This window comes from Chlorocebus sabaeus, chromosome 16, assembly GCF_047675955.1.
Source record: "Chlorocebus sabaeus isolate Y175 chromosome 16, mChlSab1.0.hap1, whole genome shotgun sequence".
In the NCBI taxonomy this organism is placed as follows: domain Eukaryota; kingdom Metazoa; phylum Chordata; class Mammalia; order Primates; family Cercopithecidae; genus Chlorocebus; species Chlorocebus sabaeus.
Window position 1 is genome coordinate 19,391,491 of NC_132919.1, and position 27,615 is coordinate 19,419,105.

A 27,615-nucleotide genomic window follows, 5' to 3' on the forward strand; every position below is an offset into this window, starting at 1 on the left:
TGAGTTTTCTCCATGTTGGTCAGGCTGGTCTCGAACTCCCGACCTCAGGTGATCCACCCGCCTCGGCCTCCCAAAGTGCTGGGATTATAGCCATGAGCCACTGCGCTCAGATGCCGTAATCTATTTATAGGTTGAATGTGTTAACTTTTTACTGTCTTTTTGCATATTCCCCTTGTATATCTTTTAAGGGGTGAACAAGTAGGTACTGGCTTCACTGGCCAGGTGCGGTGGCTCACCCTATAATTCCAGCACTTTGGGAGGCCTAGGCTGGCGGATCACGAGGTCAGGAGTTTGGGACCAGCCTGATCAACATGGTGAAACCCTGTCTCTACTAAAAATACAAAAATTAGCTGGGCATGGTGGCATGTACCAGTAATCCCAGCTACTCGGGAGGCTGAGGCAGGAGAATCACTTGAACCCAGGAGGCGGAGGTTGCAGTGAGCCGAGAATGTACCACTGCACTCCAGCCTAGGCGACAGAGCAAGACTTTGTCTCCAAAAAAAAAAAAAAAAGAAAGAAAGAAAAAGAAAATACTCTGGAGGCACACAATTTGATCTGAATGCTTCATATCCTACATGTATGCATTTTGGGTTCAAAATTTCAAGCACCATCTAATACTAAAATCTTACTTCTGTACCACAAAATAATTTCATTGTTACCTTTAATGCCTTATGTTTTTTGTTGCCTTTTTTTAATTACAAGAAATGTTCACACAAATACATTCTTGGATACATTTTTCCACTACAATTTTTTTTTATTTTGAAAGAAATGAAAAGGACTACAACTCAGTGAAGCCTTTTGAAGGAGAGGAATTCTATCGGGTTTCTCCTCTCCTAGGGATAGGACCATCTCTCAAACACTGTCAGAGAGAGACACACAAAAAGGTAAATACTTATATACAAGGAAAGCTTAGGAACAAAACCACAAACAACAACTGGTCTGCAAAGTGATCAGAAGTCAAACAAATACACAAATATTTATTGAATGTTTCTATACAAGAGCAGAAAACAGGTAGTGTATTTCAAAAGTACCTCTTAGAATTAAACAGGCTGCAGCACTATCTTTATTGAACACTGACACACACACAGTTACCTTGCAAATAATCTGCGAGGTCTCCACCATTGCAATACTGACATAGAAAAGAGAAAGTAATGAAAATAAACACAGTGATTCAAGATTAATTCAATCCATTGTCAATTGTGATTAAAAAATCATTTGTATATAATGTCATGTAAATATAGCCTAAAAACATTATGGATTCAAAATTTTTAAAATTTTATATTCCTTGAGTAGAATCTAGATCACCGAATCAACTTTATTAACATAAACATTCAAATAATTTATCTACTGTCAATCTTAAGGTTCATATTAATCAAAAGGGATTTGAAATATGAAGATATATGCTAGAATCTAAAAAAAAAAAGAAATTTGAAATAAATGAAACAGAAGTTTGTATACTGCCTACCTCCATCACCAAAAAGACAGAGTTGGGTAATTCCTGAAAAGTAAACATATTAAATATAATTTAGAGAAAAATTAAACACAAAATTTAAGTATAATGATAGTTAAAAATACCACACTTGTTCATTATTAAAACTGGTAAAATGAAACCACAAAATCTATTAGAAGGTGAAATTAAAATTCGCAACACAATGATATATCTCCTCTACAAAGCCAAATCAAGTTTTAGTAACACTAATGTAGTCATCAAGAAGTAAAATTTTGTTTACAGAAATAACTACATAAAGATTCATCTTTTGGTTATGACTGACCTAAAACAACAGATCTAGGACAAAAAGCACGGTAAATTTACAATGGGGAAAAAGGAAGGATTCTTTGGTCCTTGGGGAAACACTTCCTCTATGAAAAGTTTATGATTTGGAGCAGCAAAATGGCATAATCCTCCCTAGCAACACTAAATGCAAAATCTGATTTCTGGAATATATTACTCAGGATGTCTGGTTTTTTGTTTTTCTGTTTTTTATGTTTATTTGGGGCAATCGCATTATCAGCAATTGTTGGCAAAGGGAAATGTTTTATCACATTATCAACACATGTTCCAAAATGTAGAGAAAATAAATTGAGGGCTCTTAAAAAGTCTCTCAGATCCATATAACTCCAAGTCTGCTGTTGATTAAGTAACTCAAATATTGATTAGCTGGCTCTTATATAAAAAATGGCATATAAATACCATTTATTAAAAAATGGCAATTTTTATAATGATAACTAAATTTTAGATTGAACTTCCCTGTGGCTTAACTTGAGCCAGTATGCAAATGTGATTCAAAATATAGCTTTTGGCCAGGCACGGTGGCTCCCGCCTGTAATCCCAGCACTTTGTGGGGGCCGAGGCAGGCAGATCACAAGGTCAGGAGATCGAGACCATCCTGGCTAACACAGTGAAACCCTGTCTCTACTAAAAATATAAAAAATGAGCCGGGCGTGGTGGCGGACAACTGTAGTCTCAGCTACTTGGGAGGCTGAGGCAGGAGAATGGCGTGAACCCAGGAGGCGGAGCTTGCAGTGAGCCGAGATCGTGTCACTGCACTCCAGCCTAGGCGACAGAGCCAGACTCCGTCTCAAAAAATATATATACACACACACACACACACACACACATACACATAGCTTTTGGGCTGTCTGTAGTGGCTCACACCTGTAATCCCAACACTTTGGAAGGCCAAGGTGGCAGGATCACTTGAGCCTAAGAGTTCAAGACTAGCCTAGGTAACACATGGAGAACTCATCTCTACTAACAATTAACAAATGGCTGGGCACAGTGGTTCACGCCTGTAATCCCAGCACTTTGGGAGGCTGAGACAGGTGGATCACCTAAGCTAGGGAGTTCGAGATCAGCTTGGCCAACATGGTGAAACCCTGTCTCTAATAAAAATACCAATAAAAAAAAAAAAATTAGCCGGGCGTGGCGGCGAGTGCCTGTAATCCCAGCTACTTGGGAGGCTGAGGCATGAGACTCACTTGAACCCAGGAGGCAGAGGTTGCAGTGAGCCAAGATTGTATGACTGCACTCCAGCCTGGGCAATAGAGTGAGACTTTGTCTCAGGAAAAAAAAAAAAAAAAATTAGGCCAGGCACAGTGGCTCACGCCTGTAATCCCAGCACTTTGGGATGCCAAGGTGGGCAGATCACCTGAGGTCAGGAGTTCAAGACCAGCCTGGCCAACATGGTGAAACACCGTCTCTACTAAAAATACAAAAAAATTAGCCAGGCACAGTGGTGCCTGCCTGCAATCCCAGCTATTCCAGAGGCTGAGGCATGAGTATTGCTTGAGCCTGGGAGGTGGAGGTTGCAGTGAGCTGATATCGCGCCACTGTACTCCAGCCTAGGCAACAGAATGAGACCCCATCACAAAATAAATAAATAATAAAAATAAAAAAGTCTTGAAGGACACAAAACAGTATTTTCTTCTGGAAAGAGGAAATAAAGAGGTATAAGAACAGGGCATCTCAGCTGGATGAGGTACCTCACACCTGTAATCTCAGCACTTTGGGAGGCCGAGGCCGGTGGATCAGGACGTCAGCAGTTCAAGACCAGCCTGGCCAATACGGTGAAACCCCATCCCTACTAAAAATATAAAAATTAGCTGGGCGTGGTGGCATGTGCCTGTAGTCCCAGCTACTCTGGAGGCAGAGGCAGGAGAATCGCTTGAATCCAGGAGGCAGAGATTGCAGTGAACCGAGATCGCACCACTGCACTCCAGCCCGGCGACAGAACGAGACTCCATCTCAAAAAAAATTTTTTTTAAATACAAAAATTAGCTGGGTGGGGTGGTGTGCACCTATAGTTCCAGCTGCCTGGGAGACTGAGGCAGGAGAACCACTTGAATCCAGGAGGCGGAGGTTGCAGTGAGCCGAGATCACGCCACTGCACTTGCACTCCAGCCTGGGCGACAGAGCAAGACTCCATCTCAAAAAAAAAAAAAAAGCAGGCCGGGCACGGTGGCTCAAGCCTGTAATCCCAGCTCTTTGGGAGGCCGAGAGGGGGCGGATCACGAGGTCAGGAGATCGAGACCATCCTGGCTAACATGGTGAAACCCCGTCTCTACTAAAAAATACAAAAAACTAGCCGGGCGAGGTGGCCGGCGTCTGTAGTCCCAGCTACTCAGGAGGCTGAGGCAGGAGAATGGCATGAACCTGGGAGACAGAGCTTACAGTGAGCTGAGATCACCACTGCACTCCAGCCTGGGCGACAGAACATGACAGAGCGAGACTCTGTCTCAAAAAAAAAAAAAAGAAGAGGGCATCTCTTTTTTACTTCATGTATTGCTAGACTATTTTAAGTGTTTTTATACTGAAGCTCATTTACTTTTGTAATTTAAAAAAACAATAAATTCTTTTTAAAAGTCAAAATAACATGAGTAGGTGGTTCTCTCAAGTAAATTCAGATGCCTAGAAGCAGAAGTAAAGAAAATGGCAGCATGATACAAAGCAACAGAAAAGAAGCAAATGACAAGCCAGACAATTCAAAGAAAAATTCCTGGTTTCTTTTTTATTTTAAAGTGATATTTTTTTCTTTTCCTTTTTTTTTTTTTTTTTAGACAAGGTCCTGCTCTATTACCCAGGCTGCAATTCAGTGGTGTGATGGCTCACTGCAACCTCCGCCTCCAGGTTTCAAGCAAGTCTCCTGCTTCAGCGCCCCCGAGTAGCTAGGACTACAGGTGCGTACCACCACGCCCAGCTAATTTTTATGTAGTTTTTCTAGAGATGGGGTTTTGCCACGTTGTCCAGGCTGGTCCCAAACTCCTGGACTCGAGCGATCTGCCCACCTTGCCCTCCCAAAGTGCTGGGATTACAAGCATGAGCCACTGCACCTGGCCTAATTCCTGGTTACTAAAACCCAAATCCTCACATCTCTCTGCTATATGCTTAATTCATTCTCCATTCCTCAGGCAACTTCTGTGGTTTATCTCACAGGAAAAGAGGAAAGAAACATTCCTACAATCCTTGGGCTTATTTCCCTTGGGGTTACCTGGTACTAGACTGTCTCACAGCATGACTAAGTAGGGTTGGAATTATCATCCATACTTTGGTGAGAGGGTGGTGTTAACATGGAAAAAGTGGTTTGCTCAAGATCCTAAGTTGAGTTTGCTAATAACAGTACTCTAAGCCCATGTTTCCTTATTCACATCTATGGCTCTTCCTCTTATGTCATTTCTTAGTCCATTTAGGCTGCTAAATTTTCATAACAAACTACCATATACTGGGGGTTGAAAATAGAAATGTACTTCTCACAATTCTGGAGGCTGGGAAGTCCATCAAGGCACAGGCAAATCTGGTGTCTGGTGAAGGCCCACTTCTGGTTCAGACAGCCATCTTCTCACAATAAGCTCACATAGTTGAAGGAACAAGGGAGCTCCCTCTGTGGTCTCTTATAAAGGCACTAATATCTCATTCATGACACCTCCACCCTCATGATCTAATGAGGCCCCCACCTCCTAATACCATCACCTTGAGGGATAGGATTTCAACACATGAATTTTGGAGGGACATGAACATTGACACCACAGCAAATCAAGTTCTACAAAACTTAGAGATGCAAAATACAATACGTGAAAGCCAATTCTGGCCGGGCATGGTGGCTCACGCCTGTAATCCCGGCACTTAGGGAGGCCAAGGCGGGCGAATCGCCTGAGGTCAGGAGTTTGAGAACAGCCTGGCCAACACAGTGAAACCCGTCTCTACTAAAAATACAAAAATTAGCCGGGTGTGGTGGTGCATGCCTGTAATCCTCGGAAGGCTGAGGGAGGAGAATTGTTTGCTTGAACCCAGGAGACGAAGGTTGCAGTGAGCCGAGATTGTGCCACTGCACTCCAGCCTAGGCAACAGGGTGAGACTCCATCTCAAAAAAAAAAAAAAAAAAAAAAGCACACAAAAAGAAGGCCAGTTCTAGCTTCCTGATCTAACACAAACCCAACATAGGTTTGTGGAAAAACTCTCCCTCAATGTGTATCTCAGTCATACTAATTACACGAAAGGCTGCAAAAATATTCACAATATATAATACTGATTTATAAATAAATTTATAAATTGATTGATACTCATCTACTCTGACCCTGATTTGCTACAATTCTTCAAATTCCCTAGGTCCTAACTCTTTTTAACAGTCTTACAGAAGACTTCTTCTGTAGATATCCTCAAAAACAGGTTAAGAGTCTGGGATAGCTGGTTGGGCTTTCTGAATAATAAGTTGAATCCCTACATTATCCCTTTGTACATAACTAAGTTCCAGAGATAAAAAATATAAATACGAAAAAATGAAACCCTAAGTACTAGATGAAAACATGGAGAATCATTTTCATAAGCTCAGGGTAAAGAAATCTTCTATAATATGAAACCTAGGGGTCATTAAAGAACAGGTTGGATAAATTCTACCATGTAGGAACTTCTATATATTAAAAAGAGGCAGGTGGGGCACTGTGCCTTACGCCTGTAATCCCAGCACTTTGGGAGGCCGAGGCAAGTGGATCACGAGGTCAGGAGTTCAAGACCAGCCTGGCCAAGATGGTGAAACCCTGTCTCTACTAAAAACACAAAAAATTAGCTGGGCTTGGTGGCGGGTGCCTGTAATCCCAGCTACTCAGGAGGCTGAGGCAGGAGAATTGCTTGAACCCAGGAAGCAGAGGTTGCAGTGAGCTGATATCGCGCCACTGTACTCCAGACTGGGCAACAGAACAAGACTGTATCTCAAAAAAATAAAAATAAAAAAAAAAGAGGCTAGGCCAGGTGTGGTGGCTCACGCCTGTAATCCTACCACTTTGGGAGGCTGAGGCAGGTGGATCACCTGAGGTCAGCAGTTCAAGAGCAGCCTGGCCAGCATGGTGAAAACCTATCTCTACTAAAAATACAAAAATTAGCCAGGTGTGGTGGTAGTCGCCTATAATCCCAGCTACTGGGGAAGCTGAGGCAGAATCACTTGAACCCGAGAGGCAGAGGCTGAAGTGAGCTGAGATTGCGCCATTGCATTCCAGCCTGGGCAACACAGTAAGACTCCATCTCAGAAAAAAAAAAAAGGCTAAAATAAGACTCCCCCAAAATACCAGACAAAATGGGAAAAATATCTCAAAACATGACAAAGAGCTATCAACTCTGATTCCCTCTTGTTTACCTCCTACAGTCCAAGTGCCCAAGTCCTATCAATACTATCTCCTAAACATCTCACCAATCTGTCCAGGCCTCTGTCTCCATTGATACCACATTCTTTCTTACCCAGATATAAATAACTCTTTCTTTTTAATAACGGTATACACTGAGCATGGTGGCTCAGGCCTGTAATCCCAGCTACTCAGGAAGCAAAGGCAGGAAGATCATTTGAGCCCAGGAGTTAGAGGCTGCAAAGGAGATACGACGGCGCCACAGAAGAAATGCACTCCAGCCTGAGGAACAGAGTAAGACCCCATTTCTAAATAAGTATTTAAAAATAAAAACAAATGTATAGTTCAATGTGTTGTGACAAATGTTTACACCTATGTATCTACCCTGCCAATCAAACTACATAACAATTCCATCATCCCAAAAAGTTCTCTCATGCCCCTTTCCCATCAGTCCCTGGGACCAAGAGGCAACCTCTGTTCTGATTTCTATCACCCTAGCTTACTTCTGACTCTTCCCAAAATTCACAAAAACAGAATTATACTGTAGCAGTATATGGCACGCTTCCTTTTCTCAAAATAATGTTTGAGGCCAGGTGCGGTGGCTCACGCCTATAATCTCAGCACTTTGGGTGGCCGAGGCGGGCGGATCACATGGTCAGGAGATCGAGACCATCCTGGCTAACACGGTGAAACTCCGCCTCTACTAAAAATACAAAAACAAAATTAGCCAGGTGTGGGGGCGGGCGCCTATAGTCCCAGCTACTCAGGAGGCTGAGGCAGGAGAATGGCGTGAACCTGGGAGGTGGAGCTTGCAGTGAGGCAAGATCGCACCACTGCACTCCAGCCTGGGTGACAAAGCGAGACTCTGTCTCAAAAAAAAAAAACCAAAAACAAATTTTAAAATTTTTTATGGTCGGGCACAGTGGCTCACTTTGGGAGGCCAAGATGGGCAGATCACCTGAGGTCAGGAGTTCAAGACCAGGCGGGCCAAATATGGTGAAACCTCCTCTTTACTAAAAATATAGAAATTAGCCAGGCGTGGTAGCAGGGCACCTGTAATCCCAGCTACTCAGGAGGCTGAGGCAGGAGAATCACTTGAACCTGGGAGGCAGAGGTTGCACTGGGCCAAGATCATGGCATTGCACTCCAGCCTGGGCAACAGAGCGAGACTCTGTCTCAAAAAAAAAAAACAACTTTTTTTACATGTTCCTACTACAGCTTCTGATACAACATCTTCTGAGTTTCTTATCTTGATTTAAAATGTCTTTCCATCCCTTGGATTATATAGTCATCTAAATATTATTCTGAGACTATTATTGTTTACTTTATATATTTAAGCCTTTAATTCATTTGGAAATTATTTTGGAAAATGATGAGAATGGTGTTCCAATTCTATTTTTTGTCAGATGTCTCAGTTTTATGAACATCACCTATTAAATGAATCATCTTTTTCTTGAGATACTAAAAATTACCAAGAGGTAGATATTTAACCAGACCACTGACAATCACACAGTTAAATATTCCTAAGTGAAAGTACTTATCGCATACTCGGAGTGCTCTAGAAGATTTATCTTTTGAAAAACAAAAATGGTATCACTCTCCTGCTTTTAAAACTCTTCAGTGGCTTTGCACTGTCCTTAAGATAAAGATCAGATCTGGCTCCTGCTAACCTCTCCAGTATCACCTAACACTACACTCTCGCTCTCATTACTGTACTCCAGACACACTAACCTCCTTCCAGTTCCTCAAACTCAGTGATCTCTCCTGTCAGTGGTCTTTACAGAAGGCTTCATCTCCTTGGGAAACTTACTTTTTTCTCCTATTAACCCCCACCTAGCCTTCTCCAACCCATCCCTCAATCTCTATAGACATCATTTCCCCAGGAAGTCTTCCCTTGTCCCACTTTCCTAGTCCCCATATTGTCCAAACCTCACCAACAGTTCTCCCTTACAGCACTTGGCAAACTTGGAAACAGTAACTATTGGCCCGGGTGTGGTGGCTCACGCCTGTAATCCCAGCACTTTGGGAAGCCAAGGTGGGCAGGTAGCTTAAGCTCAGAAGTTTGAGAACAGCCTGAGCAACATGGTAAAACTGCGTCTCTACAAAAAATAGAAAAATTAGCCATGCATGGTGGTGCCTGCCTGTAGTCCCAGATACTGTGAAGGCTGAGCTGGGAGGATGGCTTAAGCCCGGAAGGTGGAGGTTGCAGTGAGGCATGATCATGCCACTGTACTCCAGCCTGGGTAAGAGAGCCAGACCCTGTCTCAAAAAAGAAAAAAAAAAAAAGAAATAGCAACTATTTGCTTAATGTCATCTTCCCTAATATACTGTAAGAGTTCCACAATGACAAGGACCATTTATACTTTGTTCACGACTATACTCCTGTACCTCTCATTAACTAGCTCAAGAAATTCGAGTCACAAATAAATCAGTAAGAAGAATGAACACAACCGATGTATCACGGAACAGCAATGGGAATGTCACAGAAGAAATGTAAAAAGATAAATGCAGCAAAAAGATGGCTGATACCCTAATGACTTAAGAAAAAAAATATATATCAGCTGGGAGCAGTGGCTCACATCTGTAATTCCAGAACTTTGGGAAGCTGAGGCAGGTGATCACTTGAGGTCAGGAGTTAGAGGCCAGCCTGGCCCATTTCTACTAAAAATACAAAAATTAGCCAGGCGTGGTGGTGGGTGCCTGTAATCCTAGCTACTTGAGAGGCTGAGGCAGAAGAATTGCTTGAGCCCAGGAGGCAGAGGTTGCAGCAAGCTGAGATCACTGCACTCTAGCCTGGGCAACAGAGTGAAACTTCATCACAAAAAAAAAAAAAAAAGAAAAGAAAAGAAATAAAGAAATAAAAAAATTAGGCTGGGCACGGTGGCTCACACCTGTAATCCCAGCACTTTAGGAAGCCAAGGCAGGAGGATAACTTTAGTCTAGGAGTTTGAGACCAGCCTGGGCAACATAGTGACCTCATCTCTATTCATTAAATAAATATAATTTAAAATTTTTTAAAAATATATTTTCCTAGTGTGAGATTGTAAAGATATTTTTTTAAAAAAGGTCACTACTGGTTAAAAAGAACCGGTGGCTGGGTGTGATGGCTCACGCCTGTAATCCCAGCACTTTGGGAGGCCAAGGCGGGTAGATCACAAGGTCAGGAAATTGAGACCATCCTGGCTACACAGTGAAACCCCATCTCTACTAGAAATACAAAAAATTAGCCGGGCATGGCGGCGGGCGCCTGTAGTCCCAGTTACTACGCAGGCTGAGGCAGGAGAATGGCATGGACCCTGGAGGCGGAGCTTGCAGTGAGCCGAGATCGCGCCACTGCACTCCAGCCTGGGCGACAGAGCGAGACTCTGTCTCAAAAAAAAATAAAAAAATAAAAAACAAAAAGAACTGGTATAGGCTGGGCGTGGTGGCTCATGCCTGTAATCCCAGCATTTCGGGAGGATGAGGTAGGCAGATCACAAGGTCTGGAGATCGAGACCATCCTGGCTAACATGGTGAAATCCCATGCCTACTAAAAATACAAAAAAGTAGCCAGGTGCAGTGGCAGGTGCCTGTAGCCCCACCTACTCGGGAGGCTGAGGCAGGAGAATGGCATGAACCCAGGAGGCAGAGCTTGCAGTGAGCCAAGATAGAGTCACTACAGTCCAGCCTGGGCGAAAGAGCAAGACTCTGTCTCAAAAAAAAAAAAAAAAAAAAAAATTAGCCAGGCATGGTGCCGGGCACCTGTAATCCTAGCTACTCCAGAGGCTGAGGCAAGAGAATCGCTTGAAGCCAGGAGGCAGAGGTTGCAGTGAGCCGAGATTGTGTCACTGCACTCCAGTCTGGGTGACAGAAAGAATTGGTATAATCTTTTAAAAGATAGCTAATATCTTTGACCAAGCAATTCCACTTCAAGGAATTTATTCTACAGGAACACTACAAAAACACACAAAGATATATGTACACAGCTTTCTCTGCAGTACTGTTTCCAACAGAGAAAAAATAGGAAACACTCCAAATAGCCATAATTCGGTGGTATTTTAAGCGACAGGACTCACTCTGTCACCTAAGCCGGAGTACAGTGGCCAGTGGTGCAATCACAGCTCACTGTAACTTCAAGTTCCTGGGCTCAAGCCTTCCTTCTATTTTAGCCTCCCAAGTAGCTGGGATTACAGGTATGTGCCACCACATCTGGCTAACTTTATTTTTCGTAGAAACAGGGTCTCACTGTGTTGCACAGGCTGGTCTTGAACTTCTGGCCTCAAGCAATCCTCCTGCTTCAGCTTCCCAAAGCACTGAGATTATGGTGTGAGCCACCATGCCTGGCTTATAATTGGGTTTTAATTAAATTATCATTTAGCCCTACAATACCTATACTGATTATGGCAAAGTATCTAAGATACATCAAGCTTAATAAAACAAGTTGCATTTCTGTACAAACACTACCATTTCTCTCAAAATGAAAAGCTTTAAAAACCAAGTATAAATGGTTATAGACTGATATACATATTTAGAAAATTCTAAAATATACCAAACAGTGGTTATCTCTAGGAACTGCCATCTCTTTTCTAATTTACCATTCGTACAGTATTTGATTATTTTAACTGTGGGCATATATTACTTTTGGAATCAGAGGGAAAATGCACTTCTTTTTAAGTCTCATCTAAACTGAAAGCTGATTTTTACAATGTCAAAAGTTCTCAATTTATAAACTTCAGACAGATAACCAAAACTAATGGTCAGTAAAAATGACATTCACTCCAAGTTGACAGTTACTATATTAGTTCCTAAACATACTGTACCCATTGATGAACAATTTGAATCAAGAAAACAAATATAAAGTATTAGGTCAAGACTCTGTTTAACAGCCAAACGTTTAAGACATCTGATTAATACTTCTTGTTTGCTTGTTTTGTTTTTGAGGTAGAGTTTCCCTCTTGTTACCCAGGCTGGTGTGCAATGGTGCGATCCTGGCTCATCGCAACCTCCGCCTCTTGGGTTCAAGAGATTCTCCTACTTCAGCCTCCCGAGTAGCTGGGATTAGAGGTATGTGCCACCATGCCCGACTAATTTTGTATTTTTAGTGGAGACAGGGTTTCTCCATGTTGGTCAGGCTGGTCTCAAACTCCTGACCTCAGGTGATCCGCCTGCCTTGGCCTCCCAAAGTGCTGGGATTACAGGCATGAGCCACCACACTCAGCCTGATACTTCTTAAGTTTGTTTTTATAAACTAGTTTCAAAGCACTGGTGGTGCAGTGGTAGAAGTTTTAAAGCACTGGTGGTTCAGTGGTAGAATTTTCGCCTCCCATGCAGGAGACCCAGGTTCAATTCCTGGCCAATGCAGCTCCCACCTTAATCCCAGCTACTCAGGAGACTGAGGCAGGAGAATTCCTTGAACCCAGGAGGCAGAGGTGCAATGAGCTGAGATCATGCCATTGCACTCCACCCTCGGCGACAAAAGTGAGACTTCTTCTCAAAAAAAAAAAAAAAAAAATTAGTTCTAATAGTATACCATGTACAAAATAAAACATTTTAATGCAGTCACTGTGAAATTCCTGATTGTTTAACAATTCACATTTTTTAGTATGTTCTCCCTAATGATACCTCATTCTATAATCAAAGCTGGTACTAAAAAATACTTTTCATTCTGATAGAAAATAATCTAAGTATACTTTCAAAAGGAAACCTACTCCGCAATTGCCAGGGTTTTCTATATCTTTCCAAGATTGGGAAACTAAAGAGTTAACATTATTTAACAGTTTTTGTACTAGGCACTGAGTTGTACCACTTGGTGCCCTCTGTCTACAGAGACTAAGACAAACTATACAAACAGCAGTGAGGAGAACCAACATTTCAACTAGGGACTGAGAGAAGAGATGAGTTTAGTTTTGACTTGAAAGGTTTCTCCCCTTTTTATGCTGCTTTGAATTTCTCAAATGAAGAAACGAATTACAGCTATCTGAACAGGTAATAAAATATACCCACTGCATTCACATATTCCATGAATGGAAGTTTAAATTGTAAAGGTTTTGTAAATCAATCATACTCTACAATCAAAAACTTTAACACTGTGCATGCTATTTGACTTGGTCTTTCCAATTCTAGAAATGGAAGTTAAATAATCAAAAATATGTTCAGAAGGTATACATAATTCTTACAGCATTTTTCTTTTTAGGAAAAACTTAAACATCCTTTTTCTTTTTCTTTTTCCCCAAGATGGAGTCTGGCTCTGTCACCCAGGCTGGAGTGCAGTGGCACGATCTTAGCTCACTGCAACCTCCGCCTCCCTGGTTCAAGCAATTCTCCCGCCTCAGCCTCCTAAGTAACTGGGATTACAGGTGCCCGCCACCACGCCCAGCTAATTTTTGTATTTTTAGCAGAGACAGAGTTTCGCCATATTGGCCAGACTGGTCTTGAACTCCGGACCTACAGTGATCCGCTTGCCTCAGCCTCCCAAAGTGCAGATTACAGGCGTGAGCCATCGCACCTGGCCAAAAAAATTTAAACATCTTATAACATGAGTTTAGTTACTTTGTGCTATGATATGACCACATGAAAAAAAATTTTTTTTTTTTTTAGACGGAGTTTCGCTTGTTACCCAGGCTGGAGTGCAATGGCGCAATCTCAGCTCACTGCAACCTCTGCCTCCTGGGCTCAAGTAATTCTCCTGCCTCAGGCTCCTGAGTAGCTGGCTTTACAGGCACCTACCACCACACCTGGCTAATTTTTGTATTTTTAGTAGAAATGGGGTTTCTCCATGTTGGTCAGGCTGGTCTTGAATTCCCAACCTCAGGTGACCCGCCTGCCTCGGCTTTCCAAAGTCCTGGAATTACAAGTATGAGCCACAGTGCCCAGCAGAAAAATGACAATATTTTTTAAAAAGTAAATATACAACAGTCCATTTGTCTCACCCCCCTAAAACTAAACATATTGAAAGCAAAGACTTTGTTTTGTTCACTGCTTGATTCCTAGCACTTAGAACAATGCCTGGCACATAACAGTCACTCAAAAACTTACAAAATAGGCCAGGAGTGGTGGCTCACATCTGTAATCCCAGCACTTTGGGAGGCAGAGGTGGGCGGATCACCTGAGGTCAGGAGTTCCAGACTAGCATGGCCAACATGGTGAAATCTTGTCTCTACCAAAAATACAAAAATTAGCTGGACATGGTGGCAGGCGCCTATAATCCCAGCTACTTGGGAGACTGAGGCACAAGAATTGCTTGAACCCGGCAGGCAGAGGTTGCAGCGAGCCAAGCTCACACCACTGCACTCCAGCCTGGGTGACAGAGTGAGACTGTCTCAAAAAAAAAAGAAAAAAAAAAAAAATTGTCAAATGAATGGAGTAATGCAAGTGAATACAGAAGAGGTTTTAGCTAGAAATATATATGTAAGGCCGGGCGCGGTGGCTCAAGCCTGTAATCCCAGCACTTTGGGAGGCCGAGACGGGCGGATCACGAGGTCAGGAGATCGAGACCATCCTGGCTAACACGGTGAAACCCCGTCTCTACTAAAAAATACAAAAAACTAGCCGGGCGAGGTGGCGGGCGCCTGCAGTCCCAGCTACTCGGGAGGCTGAGGCAGGAGAATGGCGTAAACCCAGGAGGCGGAGCTTGCAGTGAGCTGAGATCCGGCCACTGCACTCCAGCCTGGGCGACAGAGCGAGACTCCGTCTCAAAAAAAAAAGAAATATATATGTAATAGGATCACATAACATATACATTTACCTTACCCGAACTCAACTGTCCAGACTAAGCAAAAGAAAGAACTTATGTAAATCATGCATGCTGACTTGCCCTGGAGTGACAGTGGAGAGAAAACCAGAATCTGCTGTTCCCTCTGAGAGTCTCTGGTCCCTACAGCTCTCACATGGTATCGCACTAGCTACATGTGATTCTAGTTTTTTGGGTTTTTTTTTTTTTAAGAGACGATCTTGCTCTGTTGTCCAGGCGGGACTGCAGTGGCATGATCACAGCTCACTGCAGCCCTGAACTCCTGTGCTGAAGTGATCCTCCTGCCTCAGCCTCCTGAGTAGCAAGAATTACAGGCTCAAGCCACCACACCCAGCCTGATTCTAGCATTTAAAAGATTTTTTAACGTAAGATGGCCCTAAATATAAGCCAGCTGCTTCATCTGGTGCTACACCCAGAAAACAGCAATTTTCTACAATGCTGAGATCTGAAAATGATTTTCAAGAGTAATTTTGCCTTAGAGGATGACTTTAGAACCTACTTCCCATTCCAAATAAAATGCAACTCTACTTCATGCCATAGCATACACAAATATATCTATAACCTATAATCATAGATATATATAACCTATATATATGATTATAACCTATAATCATAGATATGGGTGATGAATATGCATAGTGTCTTTGTTTTTATTTTCTAACATTTCTTCAATTTACAAATAGTGCTTTCATAATAAGAAAAAGCTCTATTTAGGCCATGTGTGCTGGCTCACATCTGTAATCCCAGCACTTTGAGAGGCTGAGGCAGAAGGATCCCTTGAGCCCAGGAGTTCAAGACCAACCTGAACAACATAGAGAGACCCTATCTCCACAAAATAAAAAAAAGTTTAAAAAAAAAAAATTTCTATTTAGGCGGGGCACAGTGGCTCATGCCTGTAATCCCAGCACTTTGGGAGATCAAGATGGGAGGATGACTTGAGGTCAGGAGTTCGAGACAAGCCTGGCCAACATGGTGAAACTCCATCTCTACTAAAAATACAAAAAAGAAAAAAAAAAAATTAGCCTGGCGTGGTGGTGCGCACCTGTAGTCCCAGCTACTCAGGAGGCTGAGGCAGGAGAATCACTTGAACCTGGGAGGTGGTGGTTACAGTGAGCCGAGATCAAGCCACTGCACTCCAGCCCAAGAGACAGAGTGAGACTCCGTAAAAAAAAAAAAAAGAAAAAGAAAAAAAAAAAGGTCTATTTTTAATAGTCCTTTCAACATTCATCAGAGAATGCTAGATTTGGTATCAATATTCCTCTACCTCACCTAAAACAATGCTACCTCTATAGTATATTATCAATCGTTAATAAACTTACTCATGCAGCATATTCTTTCAGCTTATTACTTTGTTCTGTTTTAAATAATTTCTTAATTCAGAAACATGTAACTCAAGCTATGTATCTTTTCAACAAGAATTAAGGTCATTTTTATTTCTATTAAGAGTCACTTAAATCTGTATGAAATAGAAAAAAATTTTTTTAATTTTAAAAAAATTTCAAAATAAGGTACCTGAACATCATAGAGTGCTACAATATTTTCATGCTGAAGTTCCTATTAAGAAAATTGAGAATGAAAAATATGTAAGTATTCTAATACTTTTATATTTTAATATGTAAATAAAATTAAAGTATACACTTACACACTGCTTCTAGTAATACACTTCTATTAATAGACTAGAAAAATTCAGTTGAAGAATAAGAAATGTGCCTGATCAAACAAAAAGCACATTATCTCACTAAAAGAAAATACGATTTTTAGCTCAAAGTGCTACAATTCTTAGCAAAGAGCTCTCCACAGGAAGCAGTTTTGAGGAAATCGGGTGTTAAATGAGGGTTCCACACTTGTATTAGTTTGGAAAACGCTACGTTAAGTACTTTGAAACCAGTTTCTTCATTGTATAATTTTTCAGACTTTCTTTAATGAGCCATAGGCTTTGTGACTCTCCAAGAAGTATTTAGCAAATGAGGTTTTCCAAATTTACTTAACCATCTTCTCAAACCATCTCACTTAGATAACACAGGTTGTGAGTGATCTAAAAAAGCCACCTCCAAGGAATATAACTTTCTTCAATGTAAAGACCCCCAGTGCCCCTACTCTCCCCAAAAAACTTAGTAGTAACATGAAAGGGGACAACCGGAGAAGCAAAAACAGTGTACAAGATGGGTCTGCCTGGCCCTCTTCTCAAACAACCCAGTCACTAGGAAAAAGGAGAAATGATGAGAAGCTAAACTCAGTCTTCACAGAATCCCTCTGAGCTTTGGTTCTTAAAAATAGCTTCTGAGTACTCAATGTTTTAAAAAAGTGAGTATGCAAAAAGGAGAGCAACAGTTGAAAATTCTCAAACTTGGACCCAACTACCAAATTGCAAAGGATGGCAGCATGCATTCATTTAAATTAAGTTTTAACCTTATATGAATACTACTATATAAAGTAACATACCTTTAAGATTTTAATTTCCTTTCCAAGCAGTATTTGTGATTTTGACAAGTTCTTTTTATTAATACTTTTAATAGCTACCTCCCAATCAGTTTTCTGAAAAAGAAAAACAGGGTTACTCCTAGATATTCCACAGATGTTTTTAGCAAATAAATGTACGGCATTGGGGAAAAATGGAAAAGAACCTGTATTTTCAATCATGGGAAAGTGACTTCATAAATTACAGTGTAATATGCCAAGGTGCCACAACACAACTACTAAAAATAACAAATATGAAGTCCACATAGTAACTAACATTGAATGAAAAAAGAACAGTTCACAACCACTTCAAAGTTATGGACAAATGTAGAAATAAACTTGGAAGGTGATATGGTTAACTGAAAACTTATTAGTTTGGAATGATTACACCTTGTTTTTCTTGAGTTCTAAATTATTTTCCCAATAAATGAAAAGTAGGTCGGGCGCAGTGACTCACACGTACAATCCCAGATCACCCGAGGTCAGGAGTTCAAGACCACCCTGGCCAACGTGGTGAAACACCGTCTCTAGTAAAAATACAAAAAAAAAAATTAGGCGGGCGTGGTGGCAGGCGCCTGTAATCCCAGCTACTCGGGAGGCTGAGGCAGGAGAATCGCTTGAGCCCGGGAGGCGGTGGTTGCAGTGAGCAGAGATCTCACCACTGCACTCCAGGCTGGGCGACAAAGCGGAGTGTCTCATAAATAAACAAATAAATAAATAAGAAAAGTAGCATTACTTTATCCGATAAGCAACAAAGTCAGCCCACTTTTACACGCCCCTTGGCAACAATCAGAACTGCCACACCCTTTAAGATTATTTTCACTCCCGATATGCCTTTGCAAATTCTTTAGATTCTAAAACCTCGTGTAACTGTACTTGCGAAATAGCAAAGGCTAAAAAAAAAAAAAAAAAATTAAGGCTTAAACATGATTTCATGTTCATTGTGATTGAAAATGAATTGTCCAATCACCTTTCTCACCCAGAGCTCATCTATCTGACTCCGGGGGAGAAAACGGTGCCGGGGCTCTTCGGGGTGCAGGGGACCAGTGCTGAGAAAGGTGACACCTCCCAGGCTGAGAAAGCCTGAGGCTAATGGGACATCGCCCATTTTCCGCTGGCTCTGTAATTATCAACCTCAAAGGTGACCAGCCCTGGGCACGGGGAAAAAAACCAAAGGTCCATTCACGCCCACGCCTCGAGTCTGCACGGGGCAGTACCGTCTATTTTGGGTCGAGGGCAACCTGGGTGCAAAGGCTCCTGCGATCGGCCCGCGGGGTGGGTCCCGGGCACACAGGAGGGTCAGCAGCAGCCGGTCGGTAGGCGGAGCGCTGCCAGAGGCTTGGGCCTCACCAACAACCCTCAAAGGACCAAAACAAACCGCGAGACAGGCTGCGCGCACAATAGCATCCCCAGGCGGCAAGCCGTGGCGGGGGGCTCGGCCCGCGGCTGCGCCAAGTTTCAGAACCACCTAGCCCCGTGCCTGCCGCCCAGGGCCCGGCCTCGCCCCGGCCGGCGCTCACCTGGCGGTGCCGCCCCCGGAAGACCACGGCGAAGGCCCCGTGTCCCACGAGATCCCTCTTGCTGTACTCGAAGTCGCCCACCACCTCCATGGCCGCGCCCCCGGGGCACACAGCGGGCGGGTTGGCGGCGTAGCGCGGCGCAGGTATCAGCACCGCGGGTCTGCGGCCCCGGAGCGCGCCAGCTGGCGGCGAGTCTGGGGCAGCCGCAGCCCCGGGCCCGGGCGGACTCTCATGCCGAGAGGCCGGAGCGGAAACGAGGGAGGCCGCCGCGCGGAGCCGGGGTCAGCGAGGCCCGGCCCGGCCCCGGCCGCTCCTCATGGCCCGGCCTGCCGCCGGTCGCGGGCTGTCTGGCGAAGCGGCCTCAGCGCTGCCGGGCCAGGGTCGCTGTCACCGTCACTGTGCGCGCCCGGAGCCGCACACGCGCTCTGAGGCAGTGAGGGGCCTGGTACTCTCCATCCCCAGCTCGTCCGGCCTCCTCGGCCCTCCCCGCTCGGGGCGCTGCTGCGGCGGCGGCAGCCGCCGCCCTAGAACCCGCACCGCCGCGGCCCCGCGCTTCCCCGCCTCGCGGCGGCGCCCAACGCTTTCACGCGCGCTACCCGCTCCCGCGCGACTGGCTGCCCTCCGCGACGTCCGCGCGCCTTGAAGGCCGCAGCGCCAGCCCGCTCCCTCCGCCGGGGAAAGGAGTGCGGCCCGGGCGGGGCGCCCGCAGCTGGGGAGATCCTCAGCTGCTCCTGAGGCGGGGACGGCGGGCGCGACCCGCTGCGGCCACAGCGGGTTACGGGCTGCAGGCTCTGTTCTGGGCCTGGGGAGCAGATTCCAGCCGACCACGCCCCGGGCTCCAGGCCGCTGGGAGGCGGACTTCAGAGAAGCGAGTCTTGAACCCCAGCTGCAGGCAGGACGAGAGAATCTCTGCAGGGTAGACCGCCAAATTCCTGCCAGAGCAAAGGAGCGACTGATACTCCCGGCTTTGCCCGCGCCCTCGAAAACCGGAGTTAATGCTGCCAAGCTGCCGGCCTTCGGACGCCTCTCGGGGTTTACTCTTTCCGGATCCCTAGAGGGACGGTGACAGGTGGGATTCTGCACCTTTTGGTCGTCCCTTGACTCTGCGAGAAGCTGGTCAAGCTCAGGGTCCTCTTCGCAGAGAATCGCCTCTGCATACCGACTCAGGATCGCACACGTTTTCAAGGCTCTCCTGGGGGCTCCCAGTGTCAGGCTAGTTTGACCTCGGGCTTACTTCAAATGACCGAAGGGAGCTTTCTTTTCTACCTGATTGTTAAAGTTGTTCAAGTGACAAGGAACAGACTGTCAGGTTTCCCGCAAGGAAGTACCTTATGAAACCATTAATAAACAATATGCTTGAAACGATGAGAAAACGCAGGCCCCACACTTGAGTGTGTGTTCCATTGTTTAGGGTTTGTGCTTTCAGGGTCTTTCACCACCTCAACGGCCGCTGCCTGTCCCTGCAAGCCGATCTCTGAACCGTGACAGTCAGCTGAGAGAACCCTCCTTCCTCACACGCTCAAAACGTAGGGCCTTGGGTTTCTGCTTCTGCTACTGTGCACCCTTATGTCATCCTGTCCTTACTTACATCTGGCCCAGGTGGTTGTGTTAGACACTGAAAATCTGGAGCCTTCAAAAGTTGACAGCAACTTAAGCAAGTTTGCACATACACCCAACAATGGATGGAAATGATTCCTTACCTCACTGAAAGATTCTCTACAGTCTAGCCTTTTCTTTACTTTTTTTTTTTTTTTTTTTTTTTTGAGACAGAATCTCACTCTGTCACCCAGGCTGGAGTGCAGTAGCACAATCTCAGCTCACTGCAACCTCATCCTCCCAAGTGCACGTGATTCTCCTGCCTGAGCCTCCCAAGCAGCTAGAATTACAGGCAGGCACCACCACACCCTGCTAATTTTTGTATCTTAGTAGAGATGGGATTTCACCATGTTGGCCAGGCTGGTCTCAAACCCCCGACTTCAAGCGATCACCCCACCTTGGCCTCCCAAAGTGCTGGGATTAAAGGCGTGAGCCACCACGCCCGGCCTGTTTTTTGTTTTGAGACAGAGTCTTGCTCTGTGGCCCAGTTTGGAGTGCAGTGGCACGATTTAGGCCCACTGCAACCTCCGCCTCCTGGGTTCAAGTGATTCTCCTGCCTCAGCTTCCTGAGTAGCTGGGATTACAGACCTTCACCACCATGCCCGGCTAATTTTTTTATTTTTAGTAGAGATGGGGTTTCACCATGTTGGCTAGGCTGGCCTCAAAACTCCCAACTTCAAGTCATCCGCCAGCTTCGGCCTCCCAAAGTGCTGGGATTACAGGCATGTGCCACCGCACCCAGCTACGTGAAGGTATTTTTAAGAAACCACCGATAGGCCCTTCATTTGGACATGCGTGGTGTCCTGTATTCATTCACAGGCCAAACATGGGCCCCATGGACCTATCCATTTGAAAAGCAAAATGTGCAGGATTTCTGACCTCAAGGGTCAGAAAAGATGTGGGGGCAGGAGGCAGGGAGTGCTTTGCTAAAAAATGTTTAGTTAGGACTATGTTGGTAGCAAATAGCAAACGTCAAATGTGATAAAGTGAAAAATAAAGAATGTAGATAAAGATACAGGTGTGCTTCTCAGAGTTCCAGGTCGGGCTTCAAAAGCAAACTACCCGCAGAACCAGGATCTCAAAGAGAACCGCCTTCCGACTGTGCCCCTGCTTTGTTCTCTTGCCTGAGATCTCCTACATGGTGACAATGGCAGCCCCCGTCTCCAAACCAAATTCTTTTTTTTTTTTTTTTTTGAGACAAAGTCTCGCTCTGTCACCCAGGGTGGAGTACAGTGGTACCATCTTGGCTCACTGCAACATCCGCCTTCCGGGTTCAAGCGATTCTCCTGCCTCAGCCTCCCAAGTAGCTGGGATTACAGACGCGTGCCACTGCACCCAGCTAAAAATTTTTCTGCATTTTTAGTAGAGGCGGGGTTTCACCATGTTGGTCAGGCTGGTCTTGAACTCCTGACCTTAGGTAATCCAACTGCCTCGGCCTCCCAAAGTGCTAGGATTACAGGCATGAGCCACCACGCCCGGCCACCAAATTCTTAAGGAAGGGATTCTGATCAGCGTAACTTCAGCTGGGTGCTGGGCCCTGAACAATCATTGGAAGCCAGGAATGGGACTGAGGAAGGCAGGATCACGTAACTATGGCGGCCCCCAACACAAGCCTGTGGGCGTTCTGAGTCCCCAGAACTCATAGGCACATAGGCACCCCAAGAAGCGTTCACCCTAGATCAAATTTAGGCTTCATTTGAGAATGGAGGCCAGGGGAGATTTCTAGTTTACCTCTAAAATCACTGGAAATTGTCAATTTGATTCATGTTCATTGTTCTTAATTTGTCCTGTGTGTGTAGGTGCATGTGTGTTTAAACATGCTAAACTGTTGAAATCTTCAATACCAGTTAGTAAATAGAATAACAGTAACTGCAATGAGAGGTAAAATTAATTAGTAATATAGGCCAGGCGCAGGGGCTCATGCCTGTAATCCCAGCACTTTGGGAGGCTGAGGTGGGTGGATCACCTGAGGTCAGGAGTTCCAGACCAGCCTGGCCAATGTGGCGAAACCCTATCTCTACTAAAAATACAAAAATTAGCCAGGCGTGGTGGTGGGTGCCTGTAATCCCAGCTACTAGGGAGGCTAAGGCAGGAGAATCACTTGAACCTAGGAGGCGGAGGTTGCAGTAGACCAAGATTGCACCATTGCACTCCAGCCTGGATGAGAAGAGCAAAAATCCATCACACACACACACACACACACACACACACACACACACAGTCAGCCAAGTGTGATGGCATTCGCCTGCAATCCCAGCTACTCGGGAGGTTGAGGCAGGAGAATTGCTTGAACCCAGGAGTGGGAGGTTGTGGTGAGCCGGGATCGCGCCACTGCACTCCAGCCTGGGTGACAGAATGAGACACTGTCTCAAAAAAAGAAATTAATTACTAATATAAATTCTAATATAAACTGTTTAGTTTATCATCCAGTGCTATAGAAATGCTCTGATGATAAAATGTCTCCTGTGAAAATAAATGTGAGAAATATTCTGCTGGGCAGGGAGCATTCCAAGATGCAGAAGAATAGCCAGTTTATTATTATCTTCAAATTACATCATTTCTATTCCTTCTATTTTGGTTCTATTGTTTCTAGTTTGATTACATTGCTGATGCTTTGAAATTCTTGTGAATAGTTAGGGTGCAGTGCTTTAATATTTATAAATGCAAGAATTTACAATAAAATATGAAAAATAAGCACATAAAAGGAAGCAATAACAAATTTTGAGTATGTTTTTTAAAGTTTTAAAAAATACCATAATAACAAATCTTTTGAATAATAGATATAAGTTTGCTGAAACGGTATCAGTAATAAAGTTCAGCCTAGGAATATTTTGATGCAATGAAAAAAAAAAAAACAGCAAGGAGCATCTTTTTATATTGTGCAAAAATCAGTATAAAATTTGGCCAGGTGCAGTGGCTCACGCCTGTAATCCCAGCACTTTCGGAGGCTGAGACGGGCAGATCACAAGGTCAGGAGATCGAGGCCATCTTGGCTAACACAGCGAAACCCCGTCTCTACTCAAAAATACAAAAAATTAGCTGGGGGTGTTGGCGGGTGCCTCTAGTCCCAGCTACTTGGGAGGCTGAGGCAGGAGAATGGCGTGAACCCGGGAGGCGGAGCTTGCGCTGAGCCGAGATCGCCCACTGCGCTCCAGCCTAAGCAACAGAGCGAGATTCCATCAAAAAAAAAAAAAAATTGCATTTCAGGCCAGGCACAGTGGCCCATGCCTGTAACTCCAGCACTTTGGGAGAATGAGGCAGGCAGATTGCTTGAGCTCAGCAGTTCAAGACCAGTCTGGGCAACATAGGAAAACCTCATCTCTACAAAAAGTAAAACAATTGACCAGGCTGGGCACGGTGGCTCACACCTGTAATCCCAGCATTTTGGGAGGCCAAGGCAGGAGGATCACTTGAGGTCAGGAGTTCGAGATCAGCCTGGCCAACGTGGTGAAACCCGAAGACGACGACTCTATAACATTGCTTGGGGTTGCAAAGTTTTCTGGAAGAAAGTCATGTTGGAGAAAAGTCTGGAAAGATGTATCAGAGCTTGCCAAGTAGGAAAGGTGAGTGAAAAGAGCGTGTTCAAAATGTGGCATTTGTGGGAACCAGTGGGCTGCTTGGCATAACAAGAATATAAGACTCATGGTTGGATGGGTTGGATAGAATAGTGGGAGATGGGGCTGGGAAGTTAGGTTGGGACCATATTCCAGGAAGGTGCTAGAGGCCCTGCCAACTCCTGCTTCCAGCCCGTCTGATAAGGTCATGTCCAAAAGGACTATGAAATGGGATCAAGAAGAAGCTGGGTTCCCCAGTTCTGTTCACCACACTGTTGTCCATAGCTCTTACTTCTTCATCTGGGCTCTGGTGAGCCTGTGTCCTAGATGAACAGATGCACAGGTCAAGGAATGTGGGAAGGGGCACGAAGCTTCTATGTCCTCTCCAGGCACAGCACCCTCCAGGAACCTCCACCTGTTCAGCTATCCAGAAGCACTTCAAAAATGTCAACAGAATCTACTGTATGGTTTAGAAAGAATAGAGTTTTTTCAGCCATGATGGATTTACTAGAACTTCAAAAAAGAATAAGACCGGCCAGGCGCAGTGGCTCATGCCTATAATCCCAGCACTCTGGGAGGCCAAGGTGGGTGGATCACTTGAGGTCAGGAGTTCGAGACCAGCCTGGCCAACATGGTGAAATCCCGTCTCCACTGAAAATACAAAAATTAGCCAGATGTGATGGCGCACACCTGTAATCCCAGCTACTCGGGAAGCTGAGGAGGGAGAATCACTTGAACTCAGGAGGCAGAGGTTGCAGTGAGCCAAGACGGCACCTTTGCACTCCAGCCTGGGCGACAGAGCAAGACTTGGTCTCAGAAAAAAATAAAAAGAAAAAGACGACCAATGTAGATGTGCCATTGCAATCTAGATTTGAGCTCCCTCATGCAAAACAAAGACCCACTGAAATGACAAAACAACTGTCCTTGGTTGGGTTCTCTGCAAACAGATGCTGACCTGGACTTGAGGTACAAGATGATTATATTAGGGATTAACACCAGGGATAAAAATGGGAGCTGGAAGCAGAACTGGACAGAAGAGGAAGAACTGTGATGCAGGCTTGACGACGCCTAACCTCCTCAGCAGAAAGCTCTGGAGCAGAACGGCAGAGTCAGAGTTGTCCCGCATTGAGCCAAAGCATCCCGCCTCACTCAGCCACCTGGTGGGGCCACCCAGGCCCCCTGACAGGGCGGTGAGGCTGCTCTGCCACTGAGGCCGGGAGGAGGTGACTGCTGGACACTTATGTGCTACCCCAGCCTCACAGCATGTCCGTCCTCCAGGGAAAGTCTGGGCAGCATGTCCCCAAGGCTACTGCAACAACTTTCCGGAACACCTGGGAGTCAAGCTGTAATTTTCTTTTTTTTTTTTTTCTTTTTTTTTTTTTTTGAGGCGGAGTCTTGCTCTGTCGCCCAGGCTGGAGTGCAGTGGCCAGATCTCGGCTCACTGCAAGCTCCGCCTCCTGGGTTCACGCCATTCTCCTGCCTCAGCCTCCCGAGTAGCTGGGACTACAGGCGCCCGCCACCACGCCCGGCTAATTTTTTTGTATTTTTAGTAGAGATGGGGTTTCACCGTGTTAGCTAGGATGGTCTCGATCTCCTGACCTTGTGATCCACCCATCTCGGCCTCCCAAAGTGCTGGGATTACAGGCTTGAGCCACCGCGCCCGGCCCAAGCTGTAATTTTCTACCATTATCAATGCCACGTCTATTATTTCACATTAAAGTATTTTAATAATGTCCTTAAATGCAACTTTTAAGACTTTAAAGATTGTTTAGTGCATCTTGTGAATTATGTGGAGCTAGCAGAAAAAATATCTGAAAGCATCTATTACATTTTTTTTTTCCTGAGACTCAGCCCAGTGTGTAATCGCAGCACTTGGGAGGCCAATGTGGGCGGATCACCTGAGACCAGGAGTTCAAGACCTGCCTGACCAACATAGTGAAACCCTATCTCTACTAAAAATACAAAAATTAGCTGGGTGTGGTAGCGAATACCTGTAATCCCATCTACTCAGGAGGCTGAGGTGGGAGAATCACTTGAACCCAGGAGGCAGAGGTTACAGTCAGTCAAAATCATGCCACGGAACTTTAGCCTAGGCGAAAGAGCAAGACTCAGTCTCAAACAATCCATCCTGATTTAGACAGTTTAATAAAAACTGTAACATGGGAGTCGCTAAATAATAAATAAATGAATTTTTTTGAGGATCTAGTTTTGGTAAATGATTTATAATAGAAAATTCAATCTTTTCTCTCTCTCTCTTTTTTTTTTTTTTTTTTTTTTTGGGAGGCTGAGTCATGAGAATCGTTTGAACCCAGGAGACTGAGGTTGCAGTGAGCCAAGATCATGCCACTTCACTCCAGCCTGGATGACAGAGCAGGACTCCGTCTCAAAAAAGAAAAAAAAGGCCGGGCGCGGTGGCTCAAGCCTGTAATCCCAGCACTTTGGGAGGCGGAGACGGGTGGATCACGAGGTCAGGAGATCGAGACCATCCTGGCTAACACGGTGAAACCCCGTCTCTACTAAAAAATACAAAAAACTAGCCGGGCGAGGTGGGGGGTGCCTGTAGTCCCAGCTACTCGGGAGGCTGAGGCAGGAGAATGGCGTGAACCCGGGAGGCGGAGCTTGCAGTGAGCCGAGATCTGGCCACTGCACTCCAGCCTGGGCGACAGAGCAAGACTCCGTCTCAAAAAAAAAAAAAAGAAAAAAAAGAAAAAAGAAAAAAAAGAGCCGGGTGCAGTGACTCACGCCTGTAAACCTACCACCAATGAGCCACTGCGCCCGGCCCTTTTCTTTAGCTTTTAAGGATATTGTTGAAACTGATAGATTAATTCAATGGCTCTCGAAGTGTGGACTGTGAGGGTTCCTATAGGTCTCCAACACACTATCAGGGGTTCTGCGAGGTCAAAACTATTTTCACCATAATACTGAGGTATGGGCCGGGCGCGGTGGCTCACGCCTGTAATCCCAGCACTCTGGGAGGCCGAGGCGGGCGGATCACAAGGTCAGGAGATCGAGACCATGGTGAAACCCCGTCTCTACAAAAAATAGAAAAAATTGGCCGGGCGCGGTGGCGGGCGCCTGTGGTCCCAGCTACTCGGGAGGCTGAGACAGGAGAGTGGCGTGAGCCCAGGAGGCGGAGCTTGCAGTGAGCCGAGATTGGGGGGGTATTACTATGTGGCATCGTGTGAATATTTGCGCTGATGATACAAAAGCAAGGGTGGGTGAAACTAGCACCACAACGGAAATCTGGACAGTGACACTGACCTGTGCCACTCATTATTGAAATCTTCACCACCATGCACTCACCATAAAAAGAAAAAGCCCGCCGGCCACAGTGGCTCACACCTGTAATCCCAGCACTTTGGGAAGCAAAGCAAGTGGATCACTTGAGGTCTGGAGTTCAAGACCAGCCTGGCCAATATGGTGAAACCCCGTCTCTACTAAAAATACAAAAAAATTAGCCGTGAGTGGTGGGGGGCACCTGTAATCCCAGCTACTTCGGGAGGCTGAGGTAGGAGAATCGCTTGAACCTGGGAGATGGAGGTGCAGTGTGAGCCGAGATCACGTCACAGCACTCCAGTCTGGGCAACACAGCAAGACTCCATTAAAAAAAAAAAAAATGCCAGTTAGCCACTTTCCCAAGGAATGTTCT

The 27,615-nt window shown here is 45.1% G+C and overlaps 1 protein-coding gene and 1 non-coding gene across 7 annotated transcripts in view; one reads left to right on the forward strand and one right to left on the reverse strand.

The window, feature by feature from the left end:
- Nucleotides 1-18,919, reverse strand: part of ULK2 (unc-51 like autophagy activating kinase 2) — a 100,331-nt gene extending 81,412 nt beyond the window's left edge. For 5 of the 6 annotated variants that reach the window (XM_008010636.3, XM_037987206.2, XM_037987204.2 and 2 more), the window contains exons 1-5: nucleotides 18,817-18,919; nucleotides 17,282-17,374; nucleotides 16,352-16,393; nucleotides 1,466-1,498; nucleotides 1,093-1,129 (exon numbers count right to left, since the gene is read on the reverse strand). In XM_008010636.3, coding sequence (XP_008008827.1) covers nucleotides 1,093-1,129; nucleotides 1,466-1,498; nucleotides 16,352-16,393; nucleotides 17,282-17,374; nucleotides 18,817-18,906 — 295 coding nt within the window. In that variant the 5' untranslated portion in view covers nucleotides 18,907-18,919. Of the gene's footprint in view, nucleotides 1-1,031; nucleotides 1,130-1,465; nucleotides 1,499-16,351; nucleotides 16,394-17,281; nucleotides 17,375-18,816 lie in introns of those variants that run through there. The other variant, XM_037987207.2, reaches the window with a different exon arrangement.
- Nucleotides 12,380-12,450, forward strand: TRNAG-CCC (transfer RNA glycine (anticodon CCC)). The gene has a single exon. It is a non-coding gene; the product is annotated as a tRNA-Gly (tRNA).
- Nucleotides 18,920-27,615: the final 8,696 nt, after the last annotated feature.